At 45.3% G+C, this 20540-nt stretch overlaps 1 protein-coding gene across 1 annotated transcript in view; it reads right to left on the bottom strand.

The window, feature by feature from the left end:
* The window catches only part of ATP8A2 (ATPase phospholipid transporting 8A2), a 649053-nt gene that overhangs the window by 542670 nt on the left and 85843 nt on the right, over positions 1–20540 (bottom strand). The window contains exon 2 of the mRNA XM_033236971.1: positions 982–1126. Within this exon, the coding sequence (XP_033092862.1) occupies positions 982–1126 (145 nt within the window). The remainder of the gene's footprint in view (positions 1–981; positions 1127–20540) is intronic.

Below are 20540 nucleotides of genomic sequence, written 5' to 3'. Positions count from 1 at the left end.
GTGGAATACTTGAACATATAACAAAGTTTTTGTCTTTCAAAAAAGAACACTGGACTGGAACTCAGGTTTGTCAATAATCTACGTGTAACTTGATAAATCACTGAACTTCTCTACACCCAAGCATGGTGATCTGAGCAGCTCACAGAACTACATCCTCTGAAGTCACTCCCAGATACAAAGTTGTTTAAGCCTGAAAGTTTAATGAAATTTGAAAATGTACACACACCCGTGCTAAAGAACTAGCTTTGCACAGCAGGAAAAAAAATTTACCCTTAGCAGTCAGATGGGCTGGATTCAATTTCCAGGTCTGCCATTTAGGAGCTGTATGACTATAGGTACATTATTTAGCGTCTTTATATTCCAGTCTCCTGGCCGGCTTCAAGAGGTTATGAAGATTCACCAAGCTGCTATAGCCAGAGTGTGTGACATAGCCGCCAGCAAAAGTAGACATTTAAACGCTAGCTTCTCTCCATCTTTCTGCTAACTCTGGGCGAAGTTTCCCAGCAAATGAAGACCTCTTAACAATTGTCGTGGGCCAGTGACAACTGAATGTGAGTCCTTGTGACTTGTGGGATTCCCTGATGAAGCACGTCCCCCATAGCATGGTCTGCAAATTGCTAAAGAGAGCTATCAACTGGCTTAAAACAAGGCTAGAAGGGGGTTCCGGGAAGGAAGCCCAGGCATGAAAAGAGCAGAGACCTCATTTTTGTCGGTGACATTAGAGGGAAAACTTCTCGGGGCTCACAGGCAGGCTGGGCGCAGAACGGATGCGCAGGAGAGGACAGTGAGGGCTGCATTCGCACGAGCCCATTGGAAGCGCGGGGCTGCACTGCGGGCTGCTGGGGTGGGGAGGGGGCAGGGGAAGGCTCTGGAGATGGATGGGGGCCGGCCAGGTGCACGGCCAAGCCCCGCGCAGGAGGGCGAGCCCCTTCCCAGCTGCGACTCCACCGCCTTCCGCGCGAGCCGGCCGCCTTCTCCTACCTGATCTGGTTGTCGCGGAATTTGTTGAGATGCGGTTGGTTGAGGTAAATGGTGCGGGCGGGTGCCTCCAGCTGGTCTCCAACAGACGTGGCCCGGGACATCTCATCCTCTGCCTTCTTATAGCCCAAAGAAGAACGAACTGGTCCTGCAGAGACAGGGCGCAGGCAGAGAATACGACACAAAGAAGTCAACTGCCAGGCGGGAGGCGGCGAGCGCGGGCCGCGGGCGGGCGGCCACCGGCGGGGAAGGATGCTCGGGCGAGGCGGGCGTTGCCTATGTACCTTGGCTCCCCCTGGAGACGCCGCCGCCGCCGCCGCAGCCCCGGTCGGCCCCGCCCCCGGCCCCGCCCCGCGCGGCCCCCGGCGCTTGTGGAGCGAGCCCCGCCCCGGGTGAGCCGCCCCCAGCTCCTGCGCTCCCTCCCTGCAGGGCCCTGGCCGGGCTGGACGCCCAAGCTGTGTACGAGGCCAGGGAGGGCGATCGCGCGGGGATGGCGGGGGCGCCAAGACCCCCAGCGGTACCCCCAGCCATCTGGCCGACCGTACCCTCTAGTCCTGGGGACTGAGCTCTGGAACTGGGTTTTCTGGGCTCCTTTGATCTTCCTTAGGAACAGAGACAGCAGCAATGGGAATGCACCCTGCAAGCAGCCACCGCAGAAGGAGATGGCGAAAGCACACCTCTGGGCAGTAAAAATGGGCTTCCCAGACCCCAGGGTGAAGAGCTTGCTCCCACCATGGTCTGCAAGGGATCCACTGCTCTTCTCCCTACATGCACCTGGAGAACTGAGTACACTAGCTGTCCCAACCCAGCTCTGGACCAGCGCGCCAGCTTTCATTTTACTGCTTAAATTACTGTTTCTGTGGCTACGTGGCAAGCCAGCCTAGCTCAGTATTTGATTTCAGTCCTATGGGTCAAGCCTTTTTGGGTGGCCCCAAACCCCCGCCGCCCAATAACCTTCACTTGAGACGTTCCAGCCTAGACCTAGAGAAGGATCCAGGTATTACTGAAACTGGTACAGGCACGTAGATCCTAACCTCATCTCCAACTCTAAAGCAGCATCCTTTGTTAGAAGGGGCTGCCCAGCTTGAGAAGTGACCTTCAGAGGAGAGGCGTCTTTTCAGAAAAATTAATACCCTACAGATGAAGCCTTACCTTGTTTTTCTTAAATATACATTAGCCCTCTAATACTTGCCATGCTTTCCAACGATTAAAGAAACGGACGTTGCACATCATTAAAAAACTGACATCTTACACAAGCAAACCTTCACTTCCCTGTTACAAAGAATACTTTTCACTGTCATAGAGAAACACTTTGAAAGAGAAAGTTTTGGCTACATCATCTTTTTAAAGTGATTAGAAGGGTGATCATCTTTATCCTAAGAAAGGGACAAGCGAAATGTAAACTCGTTTACTGAAAGCTGACATATTATTCTGAATATTAAGTAAGAGTTAAGTCTGAAGTGGGCTAAGGCTTCTCCCTTCACCCAGATGGGGACGCCTCGTGGATGCAGGCTCCGGGGCTCAAGCCGGGTCCCTGGTCACAGGCCAGGCACACTCCAGTTTTCCTCCTGCTTTTCGTGTGTGCCCACAATGCCCTGGCTATTCCTCACTGAGACATGATCCCTCACCTCCTTCCCTCCAACCTCCCAGTCTCGGGGGTCTTTCTGGCTCCATGGGACACTGCTTGGTCCACTACTCATCAGCAAGCGGCAGCAGAGAGCAAGAATCCCTTCTTCAAGACTGTCTGGCCCACCAGCTGGGGCTCCCGGACTGCAATAAGGGAAGGACAGGTGTTGGAGCATTTGCTGATGTAAGACAGATGGAGAATATTTTTGAAGCTAGCCTATATGGAAGTATTGCTTTTCTCTCTGCCCACTTACCCTGCCTTGTCTTCCTCCACAGTACCAGATATCATCATTACCTGAGTTTATTTATGGATGCTCTGTCTCACTGCACCCAGGAGCCCAAGCTCCAGAACAGTAGGGACACGCTGGGTTCACTGAACAGTGCTTGGTCAAAGTGGTTCATTGCTCACCAAGTGGCTCTCAGTTCCCCTGTGCATTCGTATTACCAGTGCAGCTCTCACAATGTTCCTGGGCCCTGCCCTCTCAGATTCTGTGGTCACTGTGTTTTGTTTCTCAAGCTCACTAAGTGATGCTGATGAGCACCCAGTCAGGATCACTTGTTAGACGCCGCTGAGAACACAAAAACAAAAGATCAGGTTCCTGCCCTCGAAAATGTTCCCTCAATTAAGGCATGAAGGTGTAACCCTGGTTACTTACCAGTGTGTGACCAAGAGTGGGCCCAAAGGTGCTAAGGAGGCTCAGAGGTCAGCAGCTTCTTTGTGCTGGGGGAGGGCAGGTGGTGGAATAGATTCTGAGTACAGACAGAAGAGCCTGGCAATGTGGGTGAGGTGTGGATTCGGAAAGGGAAGGGCATTGTGGACAAGGGCAAGAAGAGCTTAAGCAAAGGCCCAAGCAGACAAAATTGTATTGGGCCAACTAAAAAAACAAATCAACCCGGAGGGTCCAAATTGGAAAAAGGAGAAAAGAAGTTCACCAAAAAAAATAGCCTGTGGCCAGACTGTGGATGACTCAATGTCAAGCAAAGAAGCTTGAACTTCGTCCTGAAGGTCACAGGAGGCCACAGAAGATTTCTGAGCCAGAGAGAAGAGCATCCAGCAGTGATGGCAAAGGGGGAACAGCAGGAGAGGAGAATTTTCAGATAAGGGGACCGGTAGGAAATACATTCTATAAACTAGAAGCAAGATGATAAAAGCATGAATTAAACAGAGGATGGGATAAAAGGATGGACATGAGAAACATCTCAAAACGAAACCCTGAGATGGGCACGGTGGCTCATGCCTGTAATCCCAACACTTTGGGAGGCCAAGTTGGGAGGATTCCTTGAGCCCAGGCGTTTGAGTCCAGCCTAGGCAACATAGCAAGACCTCATCTCTACCAAAAATAAAAAAAGAAAGAAAACGCTGCAAGATCTCTGGGGAGGTGAGGTTTAAATGTGTGCACCAGAAAAGGAAGAAACACGAGACCAATGAGGTTTGAAGAAGACTGGGACAAAAGAAAAAAAAATCACTGATAGAAATAATAACAGGAACAATAACTTTTCCAAACAAGAATTTAGATGTTGGATAACAAATATTGTAGTGAAAAAAATTATTGACATGAGTAAATAGTGATGACAGAATGAAGCGGAATAATATCTCCCACTTTCCTACCTAGCATGCTTCAGGCCAACACAGCTTTCTATACCACGGCAGGGGAAATCTGGGGATTTTTTTCTAGGTAGAAATAGTTATACCACCCCGCACCTGTCCCTGAGACTCAGATAAATTTTTTCTACCTCAGTGGCCTCATCTCAACCTAACCCTGTATTAGAGAAAAACATTAATATTTTCAAAAAAATCTGTGGAAAACATATTGCCCAAGGAAACATTATACCATCTACAGCAAAGCACATTATGACTAAGGTTTCAAATTCAGACTCATGAGATAATTCTGAGTTAATGCATTTTGCAAATACCACCACATAAAATGAGTATATGCTTACACCTCCCCCATATAATCAGGCACCGTGTCAGCAGAGAGTGGGAGTTCGATAAATATCTATTAGTTGAGAAAGAAACCAAAGGGAAGGGAAAGAACTAAGAGAACAAGAGTAAGCAAAGAGAAAAGCACTAACTTTGCTCCCAGCCTGCAAAATGGAAATGCAGACAAGACAGTGGAAGGTCAAGGCCGTGAGGGCAGAGACTTCGTCTCGTTCACAGCTCCATCCCTGGATAGAGTGCCCTGGACCATGCCTAGCACACAGTAGGCAGTCTGAAAGAATATGCCAAATGAATACATAAGAGGCTAATGTAGTAGGTGCCTTTTAAATGGAACCAGCCTTTTCCTTGTCTGTCTCCCTTGAACCAGACCTCTTTCGTCATAAAAGCCAGGCAGCCCACGAGCTGAGTCATACTGTGCAATCCCGTCTACTTGTTACAGCTCTTTGGACCAGGGATGGTTACTTGGTCCAAATTGGGCCACCAAGGGTCTCTCTTCTGGGAACTTTGACATGGGAACTAGTAGGGACCATTTCTGCATGTGGCTGACCTATTAGCGTACACACACCAGGTCTCTACATGGCCATCTTCTACCCTCTGAGTGGCCCAGGAGACAGAGAAAGGATTTTGTGTGAGATAGAGATGGGGCAGCTGCATGGAGAGCTGCGGAAACAGCCCCAACAGTTTTTTGGGTCCTAGGTCCAGTCCTCTCCAAGATCCCAGCTGCATTGGGGGGTGTGGGTTCCATGAGCCACCACTGGATCATTCTATCAACTTCTCATAACCACACATCTTAACTAGTATGGTAAAGCAGTATGCAGAGAACCTGTTTTCCCCTATAAGATGGAAAAGCAAGAAGGGTTAAAGAGGAAGGACAAATTCCTATTGACCTGTAGATCACCACCAGGTGCCCAGGATTTTAGATAATCTGGCACAGATGCTGTTAGATGCCACAACCCAGACCCAGGAGGCTGAATCTGACAGAGGAGAGTTTTCATGGCAACATCTGGGCCAGTAGGTTTTGATGAAGCCCCAAAGTGGGTGGGAAGTGCAGGACTAATGAGATAAGCACCCCTGTCCTCCTCCTCCTGCCTTCTGAGTTTCTGCCCGGGGTTGGAGAAAACAGAATGTTAGGAAATCAAGAGAGATGGTAGAGAATGCCCACCAGAGACCAGCAATAAGAGGACAGGTGAAGAACAGGGAAGGGCAGAGGAGAGCAGATCGGTTACAGTAGACACACCAGTGACCCACAGAAGCATGAAGGGGTGGAAGGGGAGGGACGCTCACTAGGCTGCTCCAGTGCCTCCAGCAGCTCACCCTCCACCAGCTCTAGCTCTCTGGCTGATGTCTCCTCCATGCACTTTGTTCACTTCATTGTACAAAATGTATATTCTCATATTTTTAAACTTCTAAACACGATTGGTCATGTTTTTCATTTCACTGAACAACTCAAATTCCTCATGATTTCACTCACTTAGAATGTGTGTGTGGCAACAAGAATGTGGAAGTCCCTGGTGAGGAAGCAGGGACAATGGCGGACCTCACATTATCAGGGGAGCAGGTAAAAGTGAGGGCAACACCCAGTTTCTATCCATTACATAAACCAATTCCATGGAGATGGTTTTGGGGAAGAAAATGAAAAATGCTGACAAGTTTTTGAAATTTGCTCCAATATATTAAATATTATAATAATATGTATGTATTAGTTTATTTATGATAACTTTTATGTAACATCCATAAATAAAAGCATAAACTAAATAAGTCAGGGAGTTAAGAACTTCAAATAAGGGATTAAACACGAAAGAAGAGTCAACGTAAGGGTAAATTATTACTGTTGCATTGCCTTAAGTAACACAGAAACAAAATCCTTAACTCCAAACTGCAGTATTTTCACCCTAACTTAATTCAAAATGTTTAAAACTCCAAAACATGCTTGAGACACATCTAGTCCATTTCCCTGGCAAAGAAGTTTCATTATCTCAAAAAAAAAAAAAAAAAAAAACTTTGGAAAGAAATACCTTCACCTTCCTCCCATCGCCAGTCACACAGGCCACCCTCACCTTCCTCCCATCGCCAGTCACACAGGCCACCCTCACCTTCCTCCCTCGCCAGTCACACAGGCCACCCTCACCTTCCTCCCATCGCCAGTCACACAGGCCACCCTCACCTTCCTCCCATCGCCAGTCACACAGGCCACCCTCACCTTCCTCCCATCGCCAGTCACACAGGCCACCCTCACCTTCCTCCCATCGCCAGTCACACAGGCCCCCTCACCTTCCTCCCATCGCCAGTCCACAGGCCACCCTCACCTCCTCCCATCGCCAGTCACACAGGCCACCCTCACCTTCCTCCCATCGCCAGTCACACAGGCCACCCTCACCTTCCTCCCATCGCCAGTCACACAGGCCGTCCCACATCAGTCAGGCTGTAACTGTGCTCCTTACGCACAGAATGAAAAGTCAAAGTGGAGTCAGACCGGGCTTGGACACTGTTGTGCAATACTATGTCTGGTCTTTGTCTTCAGTTCCTGCGAGGCAGCCTCTAAAACCTGGAATTTCCCAGTGATAGGAGCATCTTTGTTATTCATGGTGGACGCCCCTGTGCACACCTGAGTTCATGCTAAGATGATGACTCATGGTGGGTTGCTCGATGGTTTAAGAATGGGGTCCAGCCATCCCAGAAAGGCCAATCATGTGGTTAGAGGGTTGGGGGTCTGAGCTGGGTGATTCAGTCTGACCTTCCAACCTCTGCGGAGGGGAAAGGGGGATGGAGGTTAAATTCATGTGACCAATGATCCAATTAATAATGCCTACATAATGAAACCCCAAGAGAAACCTGTGGACACTGAAACTCAGGGGAGCCTCCCAGGTTGGTGATTCACATCAATACGCCAGAAAGAGACACACCTTGAAGACACACAAGCTTCATGTTCAGGACCCTCCCAGACCTCAACCTCTGTGTCTCCAATTGGCTGGTCCTGACTTCTCTCCTTTGTAATAAAACTGTAACCATAAGTGTAGCATTTTTCTGAGTTCTTTGAAGGGGCAGTGGGACCCTTGAATATGTAGCCAGTTGGTCAGATGTGCAGGTGGTCTGGGAACCCCGGAGCCTGCAGCTGGTAGTTGAAGCATGGACAGTCTTCTAGAGGACTGTGCCCTTAACCTGTAAAGTCTGACCTCACTCCAGGTAGTTGATGTTAGAATTGCATTGCAGACATTTCTCTGTGAACTCTAGAATGATAGAGCCAAAAGGGAAACCTTATTATCAGTCACAAAACCATATTAGCTCAAATGAAAGATAGGATTCGAAGCCACATCTGCAGAAACTTGAATCCAGTTCTCCTTTAATAGAACAGGCTGCTCCTTGTGAGCTTAGGTAAGCAGGCTACCATCTGAGCCTTGCTTTCTTCATCTGCAAAATAGAAATCGATTACATAAATCAAGGGTTGGCACATTTTTCTGTAAAGTATCAGTTGGTGAATATTTTAGGCTTTATGGGCCACACACGGTCTCTGTCTTATAGCCTCCTTCTTCTTTCTCTTCTCCCTCTTCTTCTTCTTCACACATCTTTAAAAATGTAAAAACCAGTCTTACTTGACAGGCCATGGTTTGCTGAGCCCTTATATAAACGAAGTTCTTTTGCAGTTCACAGCCTGATTATATCCCAACTCCCAGCTAAATTTCTATTAGCTGAAATTTTCTGGTAAACATAGGTATTCAAACTGTTATTACATGAATTAAGAAGTTGGTTATGTCTTTTTTCTAATGTTTTAGGTACTTGAAAAGTACGTAAAGGTAGTTTTCTCTTTGCCCCCAGAAAAATCTCTAGAAAAACAGTGCAGTCATTACAAAGCCTTTGTAACATGAGGCACGTGCACATGTATATACACACACATTCCGCTCCTCAAAAGAGTTTCAAGTTCAACTATGGCCTCTACCCCATATTTACAAAGATGTTTTATAATCCTTCAGAACACAGACACATCAAAAGCAGTTCAGCCATTGGGGAAGCACTTGGGCTGATTATTTCTCCTAATCAAACAGACACAATGAAAATGCTGTGCAAATGCAAAATGTGATTATTTTAGCCTTGCCAGACACATTTCGAAGGCCTTTTCAAGACCCTCCTTTGCACAAACCGCATCTCTCCAAATATAGCATCTGCAATCCACTTCTATCCAAGAATTCAAAAGAAATAAACACAAAGGGAAAGCGACACTGATGGGTCAGGATTTTTTATTACTGCAAATACTTGTTGGTTTCTTTCTTTTTTTCAGATTAGAGAAGATGCAAAGAGAGGTAACAGGCTGTGGATTCTTTATGATTTAAAATATTGTTGGGTGTGGAATGCATTCAGTTATTGAGCACCTCCTAGATAGAAGGCATTTTGCAAAGCAGTGGGTAGGGAGAGGGGCATAAGCTTCCATTTTTGCAGCAACAGAGAGGAAGAAATGTGGAAATTCAAAGCACAAAGATGGCTGCCAGTCTCCGTGGGGGCCAAAGAAACAGGGCGATTTCATTCAGGAAGCCATTTGAAGTAGGCTTATAAGAATGATTATGATTTGGCTGTGCAGAGAAAGAGCAGCGCATTGCAGGTGTAATTGCACGTGAGCAGGGACACATGCTGGTGAGACTTTATTTACAACCTAGTTGGCTCCAGCACAGTGGGTGAAAGTTGAGCCGTTGTCATTTGAAGCCTTGTTTCCAATAAGTACAGCAATATAAATTGGGCTTCTGTTCCTTAAAACCCATTTTATACCTTAGATATATTAAATTCATCCTGCAAATTAAATGAAAACAAATATGCTTTTAAGGAAATGTATTTCATATCTAAAACCAAAAACCAACAAAAAAAGAAAAGCTATGCTTCAAACACTCAATTCAGAGTAATTTTTCATCTGGGCTGGATTGGTTGAGGTTTAAAAATACAAGTCCAGTGACTTCTCCTTAGCAACTTCCTCTGTTGCTAGGATAGACATTCTCCATTGTTCCTAGGACCCCAACACTGACCCAAGTTAGGGATACCAGCTTTAAAATCTCATTGCTGATTCAATATGCATAAACACCATCTTCGAACAGCTCATCTAAGAGAGGGGCAGTTTCCTTTGAAGTTGTGGTTTGCCTGTCCTCAGCATATTTTGTTTGTTTGTTTGTTTTTGTTTGAGACAGAGTCTCTCCCTGTTGCCCAGGCAGGAGTGCAATGGTGCAATCTCGGCTCACTGCAACCTCTGCCTCCCAGATTCAAGCAATTCTCCCACCTCAGCCTCCCGAGCAGCTGGGATTATAGGCACCCGCCATCACGCCCGGCTAATTTTTGTATTTTTGTAGAGATGGGGTTTCACCATATTGGCCAGACTGGTTTTGAACTCCTGACCTCAGGTGATCCACCCACCTTGGCCTCCCAAACTGCTGGGATTACAGGCATAAGCCACTGCACCCAGCCTTGTCCTAAGCATTTTGAAGACCCACACAGTTTGGCCAAAGGCACACATGGCTTCATTGCAATCAGCCCCATAGCCAGCCCACCTCCCCAGTGGCATCAATGACCCCTCTGCTGCTGCTCCTGAACCCCACCCATGATGACCTTCTTTCCTCAAGACATCAGCTCTGTTCCTTCTCCAGAGACCTGGTTCTTACTTTTCCTTCACCTCAAATGTCATTCCTTAGGCTTTGCTAACTTCTTCCTGTCACTCAGGCATCAGCTTAAAGGTCACTTCCCCACAGAAGCACTTTGCGACCACGCCCTCGCTACACCACTCCCATTCTCACTTATTCCCTAACACCACACGTTATTTCTTGCATGGCACACACCACTCCACAAAACGTGTGTGTTCGTTTTCTGTCTTCCACCATTCTGTAGGAGCTCCAGGAGGACAGGGCCCATGCTCGTCTTCATCACCTCTGCATCCCCAGGAAATGGGACGCAGAAGGCATTCAGGAAACATGTTTGACGAGTGAATCACGTAAACACAAAATTTCATATTCTGTCTTAAGTGGACAGAGAAAAATGCAATTCTTTAAATTTCGTCTGCAACTAATCTGACCCACCTCCTGAGGCATCATCCAGTATAGATAGCTGGGAAAAAATGAGAATGTCCAGTTTTGCTTGTAGCTCAGTCCAATGTGAAAAGTTTAGATAAGTGGTATTCAGTCTTTCTTGAATAAGGACGCTTTAGCTCCCAGATGACTTCATCCTCCTCTGGCTTCTCTCTTGAAAATGGTGCTCGGTCCATGGAGGGTAGAGATGGGGGTGTGGGGAACAGTTAGGATCCTTGCACGTAAATGCCTTCTGCCTCCTCTGGTCTGCAGAACAACATCCCTGGTCCCCTTGCTGGCATTTGGGCTATGTCTGTGACTGGTGTCGCTTGGCTTTGTCAAAGGGCATCTGTGTTCCCTAGATGGCTCTGCCTCACCTGGGCTCCCTCTGCAGAGACTACAGAGTCTGCTGTGCTCTCTCTGCCACCTTCTGTCAGCCTCAACCCACAACCCTGCCAAGCCAGGCCCCAGGGAAGCCCCAGGAGCTTTCAGATCAGCTCCCAGACCACATGAGAAGCACAGGTGGGCAGTTTGAGAAAAGAGGACCTCCCTGTTGCTCCTCAGTCCCCTCACTTATCCCACATACCTCATCTCTCCGACTGGGGAAACTTTCCCCAGGGAGAGAAATATCAAGGTGTATCTCATTACACCGCTTTCTTTCCTCCTCCCGCCTTCCATTCCACCTTCTGGAAATTCAAAACAGGTAAGTGTTTTAATGCACTTCCCTCACGCCATTCTTCTGGATTCCAAACAATCCTTAAAATGACAGTGACTGGAACTGCAGGTGCGCCCCAGCACAGGCGGCTTCTGCAGGGCGTGGCGAGTGCACCTGTAAATTCCAGCTCCCCAGGAGGCTGAGGCGGGAGGACTGCTCGAGCCCAGGAGTTTAAGGCCAGCATGGGCAACAGAGCCAGACCCTCGTCTCAAAAACAAAAACCCTGCTCACACATCTCTTCTTTAATATGGAAAATGTTGAGAGTCAAGCCATCCAACTCTTAAAAGTATGAGATATTTATAATATAACTATATAATACAGATTAATATATACAATTAAGTATTGTATGTATTACAAAGAAGAATTAGTCTACAAAGTCTCCTCGTAAACAAAAAGCTGACTTGCCTAATCCTACTATTTTTGAAAGACATATGATGAAAACGCCTGATGTTTCTCTTGACATTCATTCTAATCTTTCTCGAGGAGGTGGAGGCTCCAAGCAGATGGAAGTCAGCAGCCAAGTACAAGACAAAAACACATTCATGTGCTTCAACGATCACGCCAGTTTCTCCTGCCAATCAGCCTGTCCTGTTTGCTTACAGTCACTGGTCCTATGAACCCAATGCTCTACTTCCATCAGCAATCTTAACCCACTAAATACATGCAGTCAGATTGGAGCAAGTCATTACAGAGACCAACTCATTCACCTTCATTCCCAACTCCACTGACATAAAATAGACTTTCCCAGTAGGATGGCTTTTCCCCAATCTCTTGTTGAGTTGACATTTTGTGTATCACGTTTTCTTCTCAGACACAGAAGTGAGAAAGTTTAAAATATGAGAAAATCTTTAAAAAAGCAAAAGCACTGCCAAAGAGCTGCATACGGAATCATCTGAATCCAAGGCCTCCACAACCGACTCAGGTTGCCAGGTCAATTTGTTGTCTTTGCCATGTCACTAAGGTGCCATAGACGAGTGTGATAAAAAGCACAACTATTGTTGAGCCTACTACTGTTCTAAGCATCTGTATGTGTAAATCTGTCCAATCCTCATAACAATCATATGAGGAGCATGCTTATTTTTAGAGATAATTTTTTAGAGATAATAAAAATGGGGCAAAGAGTAATTAAGCAACCAGCTTAATGCCCACAGGTGCATTTTTTTGTTTGTTACTATAAGAATCATCAATATGACCCTTATCTATATGATCATCGATATGACCTTTTACCTACATAAATCATCTATCTGACCTTTATATAAATGAGCGTGGCATTTCAAAGAGTTTCCTGAAATAGACAATAAAATATCTGTTGACTAACCGAATCTTTTATCTTTATTAAGTTTTGTGGGGTTGTTAAAAATAAAAGTATACTCCTAGAGTCTATGCATTAAAAAGAAATACCAATAGCCATTCCAGACTCACAGGCTTTAGTGGTGGTAGCAGTGATGGTACCGGGTGCTTAAGCCAGGAAAAGCCAAGTCCCAAATACTAAAGATTAACGTATTCTAGAGCAAGCTTGTCCAACTTGCGGCCCACAGGCCATGCGCCGCCCAGGACAGCTTTGAACGTGGCCCAACACAAATCTGTAAACTTTCTTAAAACATGATGAGTTTTGGGGGATTTTTTTTTTTTTTTTAGCTCATTAGCTACCATTAGTGTTAGTGTATTTTATGGGTGGCCCAAGGTGGTTCTTCTCCTTCCAATGTGGCCCAGAGAAGCCAAAAGATTGGACACTCCTGTTTAAGATAAGAACATGTATAAGAATTCAGTAAGTCAAGGAGGCAGGCAAAAAGGCTAAAGCAGACAAGAAGTCATTCCATCACCATAAATTCTGGGCATTCTGTGTGCATAATGCAGTGGTTAGAAAACCCTCTCCCTGCCTTCAAAGGACTTGTAGTCTGGAGAGGAAACAGACCAGTGCAGAATAACTAAGACAGCTTTGAATGTGGTGTACTTCCTTTCACCTAGACCTCCTTCCTCTCCACCGGTTCTCTGCCTGCTTACTACTCACCCCTAAAGACACAGCCTAGGCTTTCTCTCCTCTGAGATGTCTTCCCTCATCACACATCCTCGGGTTGGGTTAGATCCCCCTCCTCTATGCATAGGGCCCCCAGGCACAGGTGGGCAGACAGCAATTCCAGAAAGCACATTTCTCAATCTCACACGACCAACGTAACCATGTGCAGCAGTCCAGTCTGTGCATTTTCCACGTTAGAATTATTCTGCTTATGTGTCTGCCTTTCCAGTTAACAAGATGTCCACTTGTGTAAGTGTGGACTGTGCTCTACTGATATTACCATTCTCAGCACCTGTGAGAGTGAAAGAAGCGGAGACGTGAGAGCTATGGATGTTCAGAGTCTAAGAGAAAGACTAGTATTTCCAGCTGGGGAAAGGGGTGATTGGTTGGAGAGATTTAAGATGCCTTTCACTGTAAAGTCAGCAGCTGGGATTCATCTAAAAGCTTCCAAAGCAAAAGGTAAAGATGGAGAAGAACATCCCATGCAGCAAGACAAAGCCATGAGCACATATGCTGCAACATGAACAGCTATGGTCTGGGCTTCCCAGAGTGCCCCGTGCTCTCCTCCACCCCATAGCCAGACAGACACACAAGACAGACAAACCCTCCTAGCTCTGGTTCCCTGCATGACACTTCTCTGAAGAGGAGGGCAAAGAGTAGAGAATGGGAAAACTACTTTGATAGACCAACGATAACAAGCCAAAATGATCTAGTAGTGGAAACTTGTACAAAATTACAAGAAAGGAGAATAACATATGTTATAGCAGATACAAATCGGGTAAGGTGTTTCCACAAAGGAAGGGTCTCTAATTATGAGTCAGAGGGTCTGGGATGCCAAGGGGGCAGCAGCTGACCTCAGAAGCAGATCAAAGGAATGAACGAACGGAGTCTGGCGGGTGACTGCTTGGCAGGGATAGGAAAGACAAGAGGCCTGGCATTCTTGGCACTCTTTCTGAATTGATTGAATTTCTAGCCATCTAAATTATTAGTTCCCCCTTGAACAAGAAAGGCTTTTTATATCAATGAGCTATGAAATGAAATGTATAAATATAACCAAATATACCACCTGTACAGTATGATATCCTTATGACCCATAATTCCATGAGGATAAGGAATTATAGGCCTAAGTAATGGAAGCATTGTGCTGCTCCTGGGCAGAGCTCACCATTCTGCCAAAGGCACTACTTACAAATGAGCCAAGTATTACAGAACCCTGATGGAACGGTGCCAGGCTCTCAGCAATGTCTGACATACAATCTTGAATCATAGCTAAGTGTCTATGGCATACTCGACTCTGCACATGCTGCCAACGCACTAGCAGCAAGAAGGGCCACAATCAAGGAGTCTCGTATTAGGTCCAGAGTTCCCTTTGTCTGTGCTGACAGTCAGATGCTGAGCCACACCCCCGTATCAGGAGACATTGCTGCGGGGGACAGTGAGGGGGAGAAGCAGTAATCAAGGGATTATATTCCTCCAGAGTTGAGGAACGCTGTCTGAAACTGAACTCCATGCAAACACAGACAAAATGGATTTACTTATAAAATGCAAAACACCAGCCACTCTAACAGAAGATCAGTAAATGTGATGCTCCCAAGACCAGAGTATCTCTCAAAATTCTACAAGTAGTTAAAGCCATTGTTTTTTGTTTGTTCGTTTTGGGTTTTTTGTTGTTGTTGTTGGGTTTTGTTTTGTTTTGGGGTTTTTGTTTTGTTTTGTTTTGTTTTTTTGAGGTGGAGTCTCACTCTGTCGGCCAGGCTGGCGTGATCTCAGATCACTGCAACCTCCACCTCCCGGGTTCAAGTGATTCTCCTGCCTCAGCCTCCCGAGTAGCTGGGATTACAGGCGCCCGCCACCACGCCCAGCTAATTTTTGTATTTTTAGTAGAGACGGGGTTTCACCATGTTGGTCAGGCTGGTCTCGATCTCATGACCTCATGATTTGCCTACCTCGGCCTCCCAAAGTGCTGGGATTATAGGCAAAAGCCACCGCACCCAGCCAAAGCCATTGTTAAGAAGGCAACTGGGCCAACGGCTCTTCGCCGCCAACCCCAGTATAAGAGGGTCCCATCGATGGGTAGTGTGGTCTGAGACCTGCCCTGCCCTGCCCGGCTCTGCTTGCTTCTCCCATTTCTGTCACAGGCATCAGATCAACATCTCAACATGAAGGCTTTCTGGGCCCAATCCCACCCCCTCCCCACCTTCATCGTTCAGAGAGGTTGTCCCCAGTAAACCTCTCTCACTCCTAACTCCGTCTCTGTCTGCTCGGCAGAGGACCTGAGTTGATGCTTCTCCTCTAGCTCCAGCTGACATGTTCACACTCATGCAAAGACAGTTTCTAGTTTGATTGGAATAATAACAACAGCACTTGAGCAACTGCTATAGGGTGGGTTGACGACAGGCATGCCAATGGCAAAGCAAGCAAAGTACACATCACATCTGCCAAGAGAGAGCCCAGTCACAAACAACACAGGGAGCCAGACGCAAAAAGACCACGCACTTCACCCCTGAGTGACACGCTCCACGGTGCCAAAAGACCATGCGGTTCACCCCTGAGGGACACATGCCACAGTGCCAGTTTAGCAGTCACAACCTCATTATTAATGACTAACCATCTTACCGCTCATCTCTTTCTTTGCTGCCAACTACCAAACCAGTTACTTTCCTCCCAGCACAGCCCTCCCCACTTCTCAGTGAAATCCATAGCTTGTATCTAAACGAGGAAACAGAATTTCAATACCAGCTTCAGGAAAATCTATCAAAAAACACAGATCCGTACCCAAATACACTGTACCCTAAAGCTAAGTATTAACACCTCACCGGCCTATAACTTAGCCCTCTGGCAAACTCTCCCAACCTCCTGGGACTTAGGAATCAAAAACTCTGTTGAGAAATCTAGTTCACTCCAGAAAGTTCTTCACAAAATCAAAACACTTTTCTTATAAGAGAATGTTAGTCTTTCTATAGAAACAAAGCACATACTTAGTTTACATTTGTTTCTAATAAGATTAACAGGCTAGATACAACCCCACCTCAGATTAGGGACGAATAGAGGAAAATAAATGGCTACAGGCAGGCACACTAGTCACTAGTCAGAAATGACAACTCAGGCCACAACTAGCACAGAAGAATAAAAGCGCACAAGCAAATACCGAGGCTATAAGCCCTAAAATCCCAGCCATGAAGACGGCCCTGCTTAGGCACAATATAATCCCTTGTATTCACACTTACCATCTTGAGTCATTAAGAAAAGTTCTCCCAGTACTCTGGGAGGCCGAAGCAGAGGGATCGCTTGAGGTCAGGAGTTCGAGACCAGCCCGGCCAACATAGTGAAACCCCTCTCTACTGAAAATACAAAAATTAGCTGGGCGTGGTGGTGGGCACCTGTAATCCCAGCTACTCCGGAGGTTGAGACAGGAGAATCACTTGAACCCTGGAGGCAGAGGTTGCAGTGAGCCGAGATCACACCATTGCACTCCAGCCTGGGCAATAAGAGCAAAAATTCCATCAAAAAAAAAAAAAAAAGAAAGAAACAAAAGTAAGAAAGAAAGAAAAGAAAAGAAAAGTTCATATAACACTGTTTTTTGGTTTTTGTTTTTTAAAGACAGAGTCCCGCTCTGTCACCCAGGCTGGGGTGCAGTGGCGTGATCTCGGCTGCTGCAACCTCTGCTTCCTAGGTTCAAGCAATTCTCCTGCCTCAGCCTCCCAAGTAGCTGGGGTTACAGGTGCCCACCACCGTGCACAGCTAATTTTTGTATTTTTAGTAGAAACAAGGTTTCCCCATGTTGCCCAGGCTGGTCTCAAACACCTGGCCTCAAGTGATCCTCCTGCCTCAACCTCCCAAACTGCTGGGATTACAGATGTGAGCGATCCTCCTAACCTACCCTAAGTTATTTTTAATTCAAAAGTTTCCTATTATGTTTTGTAAAATTAAACATTTAATTTTAAAAGTTTAAAGTTGCATTTTCAAGCCTCAACCTTACCTATTTAATTCAGTACCTACTGATGAAGCTAAAAAATGTATTTACTGTTTTAAATATTTGCGATCTTCCCAGAAATATAAAATGTCTAATAGAACATATAATGATGTATCTTAAATGCATCTGTGTCTGTAAGTGCTTTCATAGCCAGTGAATTACTACTACTACTGTATACTTAATACAGCCTGAAACAGGGTATCAATCTTTAATAGCGCTTTTCTCAAGAACACTATATTGATGTTTGACTTACACAAAAATATCATAGCCAAGTGGAAATAGAAACCAGTCATAATTTTACAAGAAGAGGAAAGCATCTAAATAGAAAAAGAAGTATTTTGGTGAAGAAGAGACTGAGAATCCTTCAACCCTGTTGCACCTAAGGAACAGAACTGACCTCCTCTCGGTGTGCGCTCAGCCCGTGGTGGTGGGCCGATGCCAGAGGGGAATGTGGGTGGCTGCCCGCTGTTCCATTCCCAGCGTCCACCATCTGAGCTGTGTTGTGACCTTCCTGCTCTCCAAATTCTCTCACTCAAACCTGTGGATTTGTTTAAACTCACGAAGGTTAGGCCGGGCCCAGTGGCTCACGCCTGTCATCCCAGCACTTTGGGAGGCTGAGGCGGGCGGATCACGAGGTCAGGAGATCGAGACCATCCTGGCTAACACAGTGAAACCCCATCTCTACTAAAAATACAAAAAAATAACCGGGCATGGTGGCGGGCACCTGTAGTCCCAGCTACTTGGGAGGCTGAGGCAGGAGAATGGCGTCAACCGGGGAGGCGGAGCTTGAAGTGAGCCGGGATCGCGCCACTGCGCTCCAGCCTGGGCGACAGAGGGAGACTCCATCTCAAAAAAAAAAAAAAAACACTCATGAAGGTATATTTGCTTATAGGAGAGGATACCTCTTCCCCTTTTAAACTCTACATTGAGATTCTGAAAACTGAACCCAGTGGGACACCTGTGGTTTTGGTCTGAGGTGACTTTTCACTACTGTAAAACAAAATAAAACAAAACAAAACAAACAAAACCCCATGTGAGGTGATATCCAAGCAACTGACTCCCTCAATCTGTACTGTCGTGAACCTACGAAGTCTAAGCTAACTTAAAAGACAAAAAAAATGCACATCAATTACCAAGGAAATAGAAATAAAATGACATGATCTTACCACACAAATCGACAAAGTTTAACATAAACTAATTGCATTTCTGTTTCTGACCATGAGGGTGTAAGGAGGTGTAGACTAGCCATTCCACTCTAACAACTAGAAAACAGGAAAAAGGATAGGAAACAACTATTTTCTGATATCAAAAAATAGACAGGATAGAAAAGCAATCCCTGAGAGAAGAGAAACAAACAAAATGAGCACTAGGATCGTACTCTCTTTCTAGCTAAAAGTAATTTCTGAGCCAAAGTACAGTGAGTGGGGAACTCCAACAAAAGTCTCGCAGTCTTACTGAATTGAGTCTGTAATGGAAACTAGAATACCTGAAATGAAAATGACACGAGGTGGGATTAATAGCAGATTAGGCACTGCAAAGGGAAGGATGCATGAAATTGAAGACAGCAATAGAAACTCTCCAAAAAGAAGCACAAGAAGAAAAATAGTAACAGAGCATCAGTGACCTATGAGACAATCTTATGGGGGTCTAATGCATACGTAATTGGAGTCCCAAAGGAACAAAGGGGTTAGAAAGGAAAAGGATATAAATATCTGAAGAAGTAATGTGGAAAAATATTTCCAAATTTGCTGAAAACTATAAACCCAAAGGTCCAGAAGCTCAATGAACACCAAACAAAATATTTTTTAAAAACACATCAAGGTCCAGCACAGATGGCTCACACCTATAATCTCAGCACTTCGGGAGGCTGAGGCAGGAGGATCACTTGAGCCCAAGAGTTTAAGACCAGTCAGAATGGCCCTTGTTAAAAAGTCAAAAAATAACAGATCCTGGCATGGTTGTGGAGAAAAAGGAACACTTATACACTTTTGGTTGAAGTGTAAATTAGTTCAGCCTTTGTGGAAGCCAGTGTGGTAACTCCTAAAAGATCTAAAGACAGAAATACCATTCAACCTAGAAATCTCATGACTGGGTATATATCCAAAGGAATTTATATCATTTTATTATAAAGACACATGCATGCATGTTCATCGCAGCACTATTCACAATAGTAAAGACATGGAATCAACCTAAATGCTCATCAATAGTAGACTGGATAAAGAAAATGTGGTACATAGATACCATGAAATACTACACAGCCACAAAAAAATAGATCATGTCTTTTGCAGGAACATGGATGGAAGTGGAGGCCATTATCCTTAGCAAACTAATACAGGAACAGAAAACCAAATACCACATGTTCTCACTTCCAAGTGGGAACTAAACGATGAGAACACATGGACACAGAGACAGGAGCAACACACACCGGGGCCTTTAGGAGGGTGGAGGATGGGAGGAGAGACAGGATCAGGAGAAACAGCTAATGGGTACTAGGCTTAATACCTGGGTGATAAAATAATCTGTACAAGTAACTCCCATGACACCAGTTTACCTATGTAACAAACCTGCACTTGTACCCCTGAATTTAAAATAAAAGTTAAAAAAACAGAAATATTACAAGGGTAAAAAAGCACATTTCATAATGATAAAGGGGTCACCTCACCCACCGGAATTGATACCCCTAAGCATTGACGCATTTGATAATACATACAAAATGGAAAACTGACAGATCTGCCAGTTGAAATAGAAAAACCCGCAATTACACTTGGAGACTTCAGTACTTCTTTCTCAGTAATTGATACAACACGGAGAAAGAAAATAAACAGTGATATATACGATGTGGGCAAGACTCTGAAGCCCTGGACCGGCTGACACTTGGGAAACACCGCATTCCACAAGTGCAGATGCACATGGAGCCCTCCACAAGATACACCACCGTCTACAGCACACAAGTCTCAGCACACTTAAAGGAACTGAAATGATGTAACATACGGCTCCAACCACAATTACAAATCAATAGCAGAAAGCTCTCTGGGGAATCTCCATACACTGTAAATTAAACAACACATTTCTACACTGTAGGGTAAACAAAGATGATTTTTAAAAATCAGGAAATATTTTGAACTAAATGAATATAAATATCAAAATTTGTGTGATATGTTAGAAATGTATAGCCTAAATGCTTCCATTAGAAAAATAGAAAGGTCTAAACTAAAGATGCTTTATTTAAAAACTAGAAAAACAAGAGCAAATTATAAACA

The sequence above is a fragment of the Trachypithecus francoisi genome, unplaced genomic scaffold (assembly GCF_009764315.1).
Source record: "Trachypithecus francoisi isolate TF-2019V2 unplaced genomic scaffold, Tfra_2.0 Contig01461, whole genome shotgun sequence".
Classification (NCBI taxonomy): domain Eukaryota; kingdom Metazoa; phylum Chordata; class Mammalia; order Primates; family Cercopithecidae; genus Trachypithecus; species Trachypithecus francoisi.
This window is presented reverse-complemented; position numbering and strand designations above follow the sequence as displayed.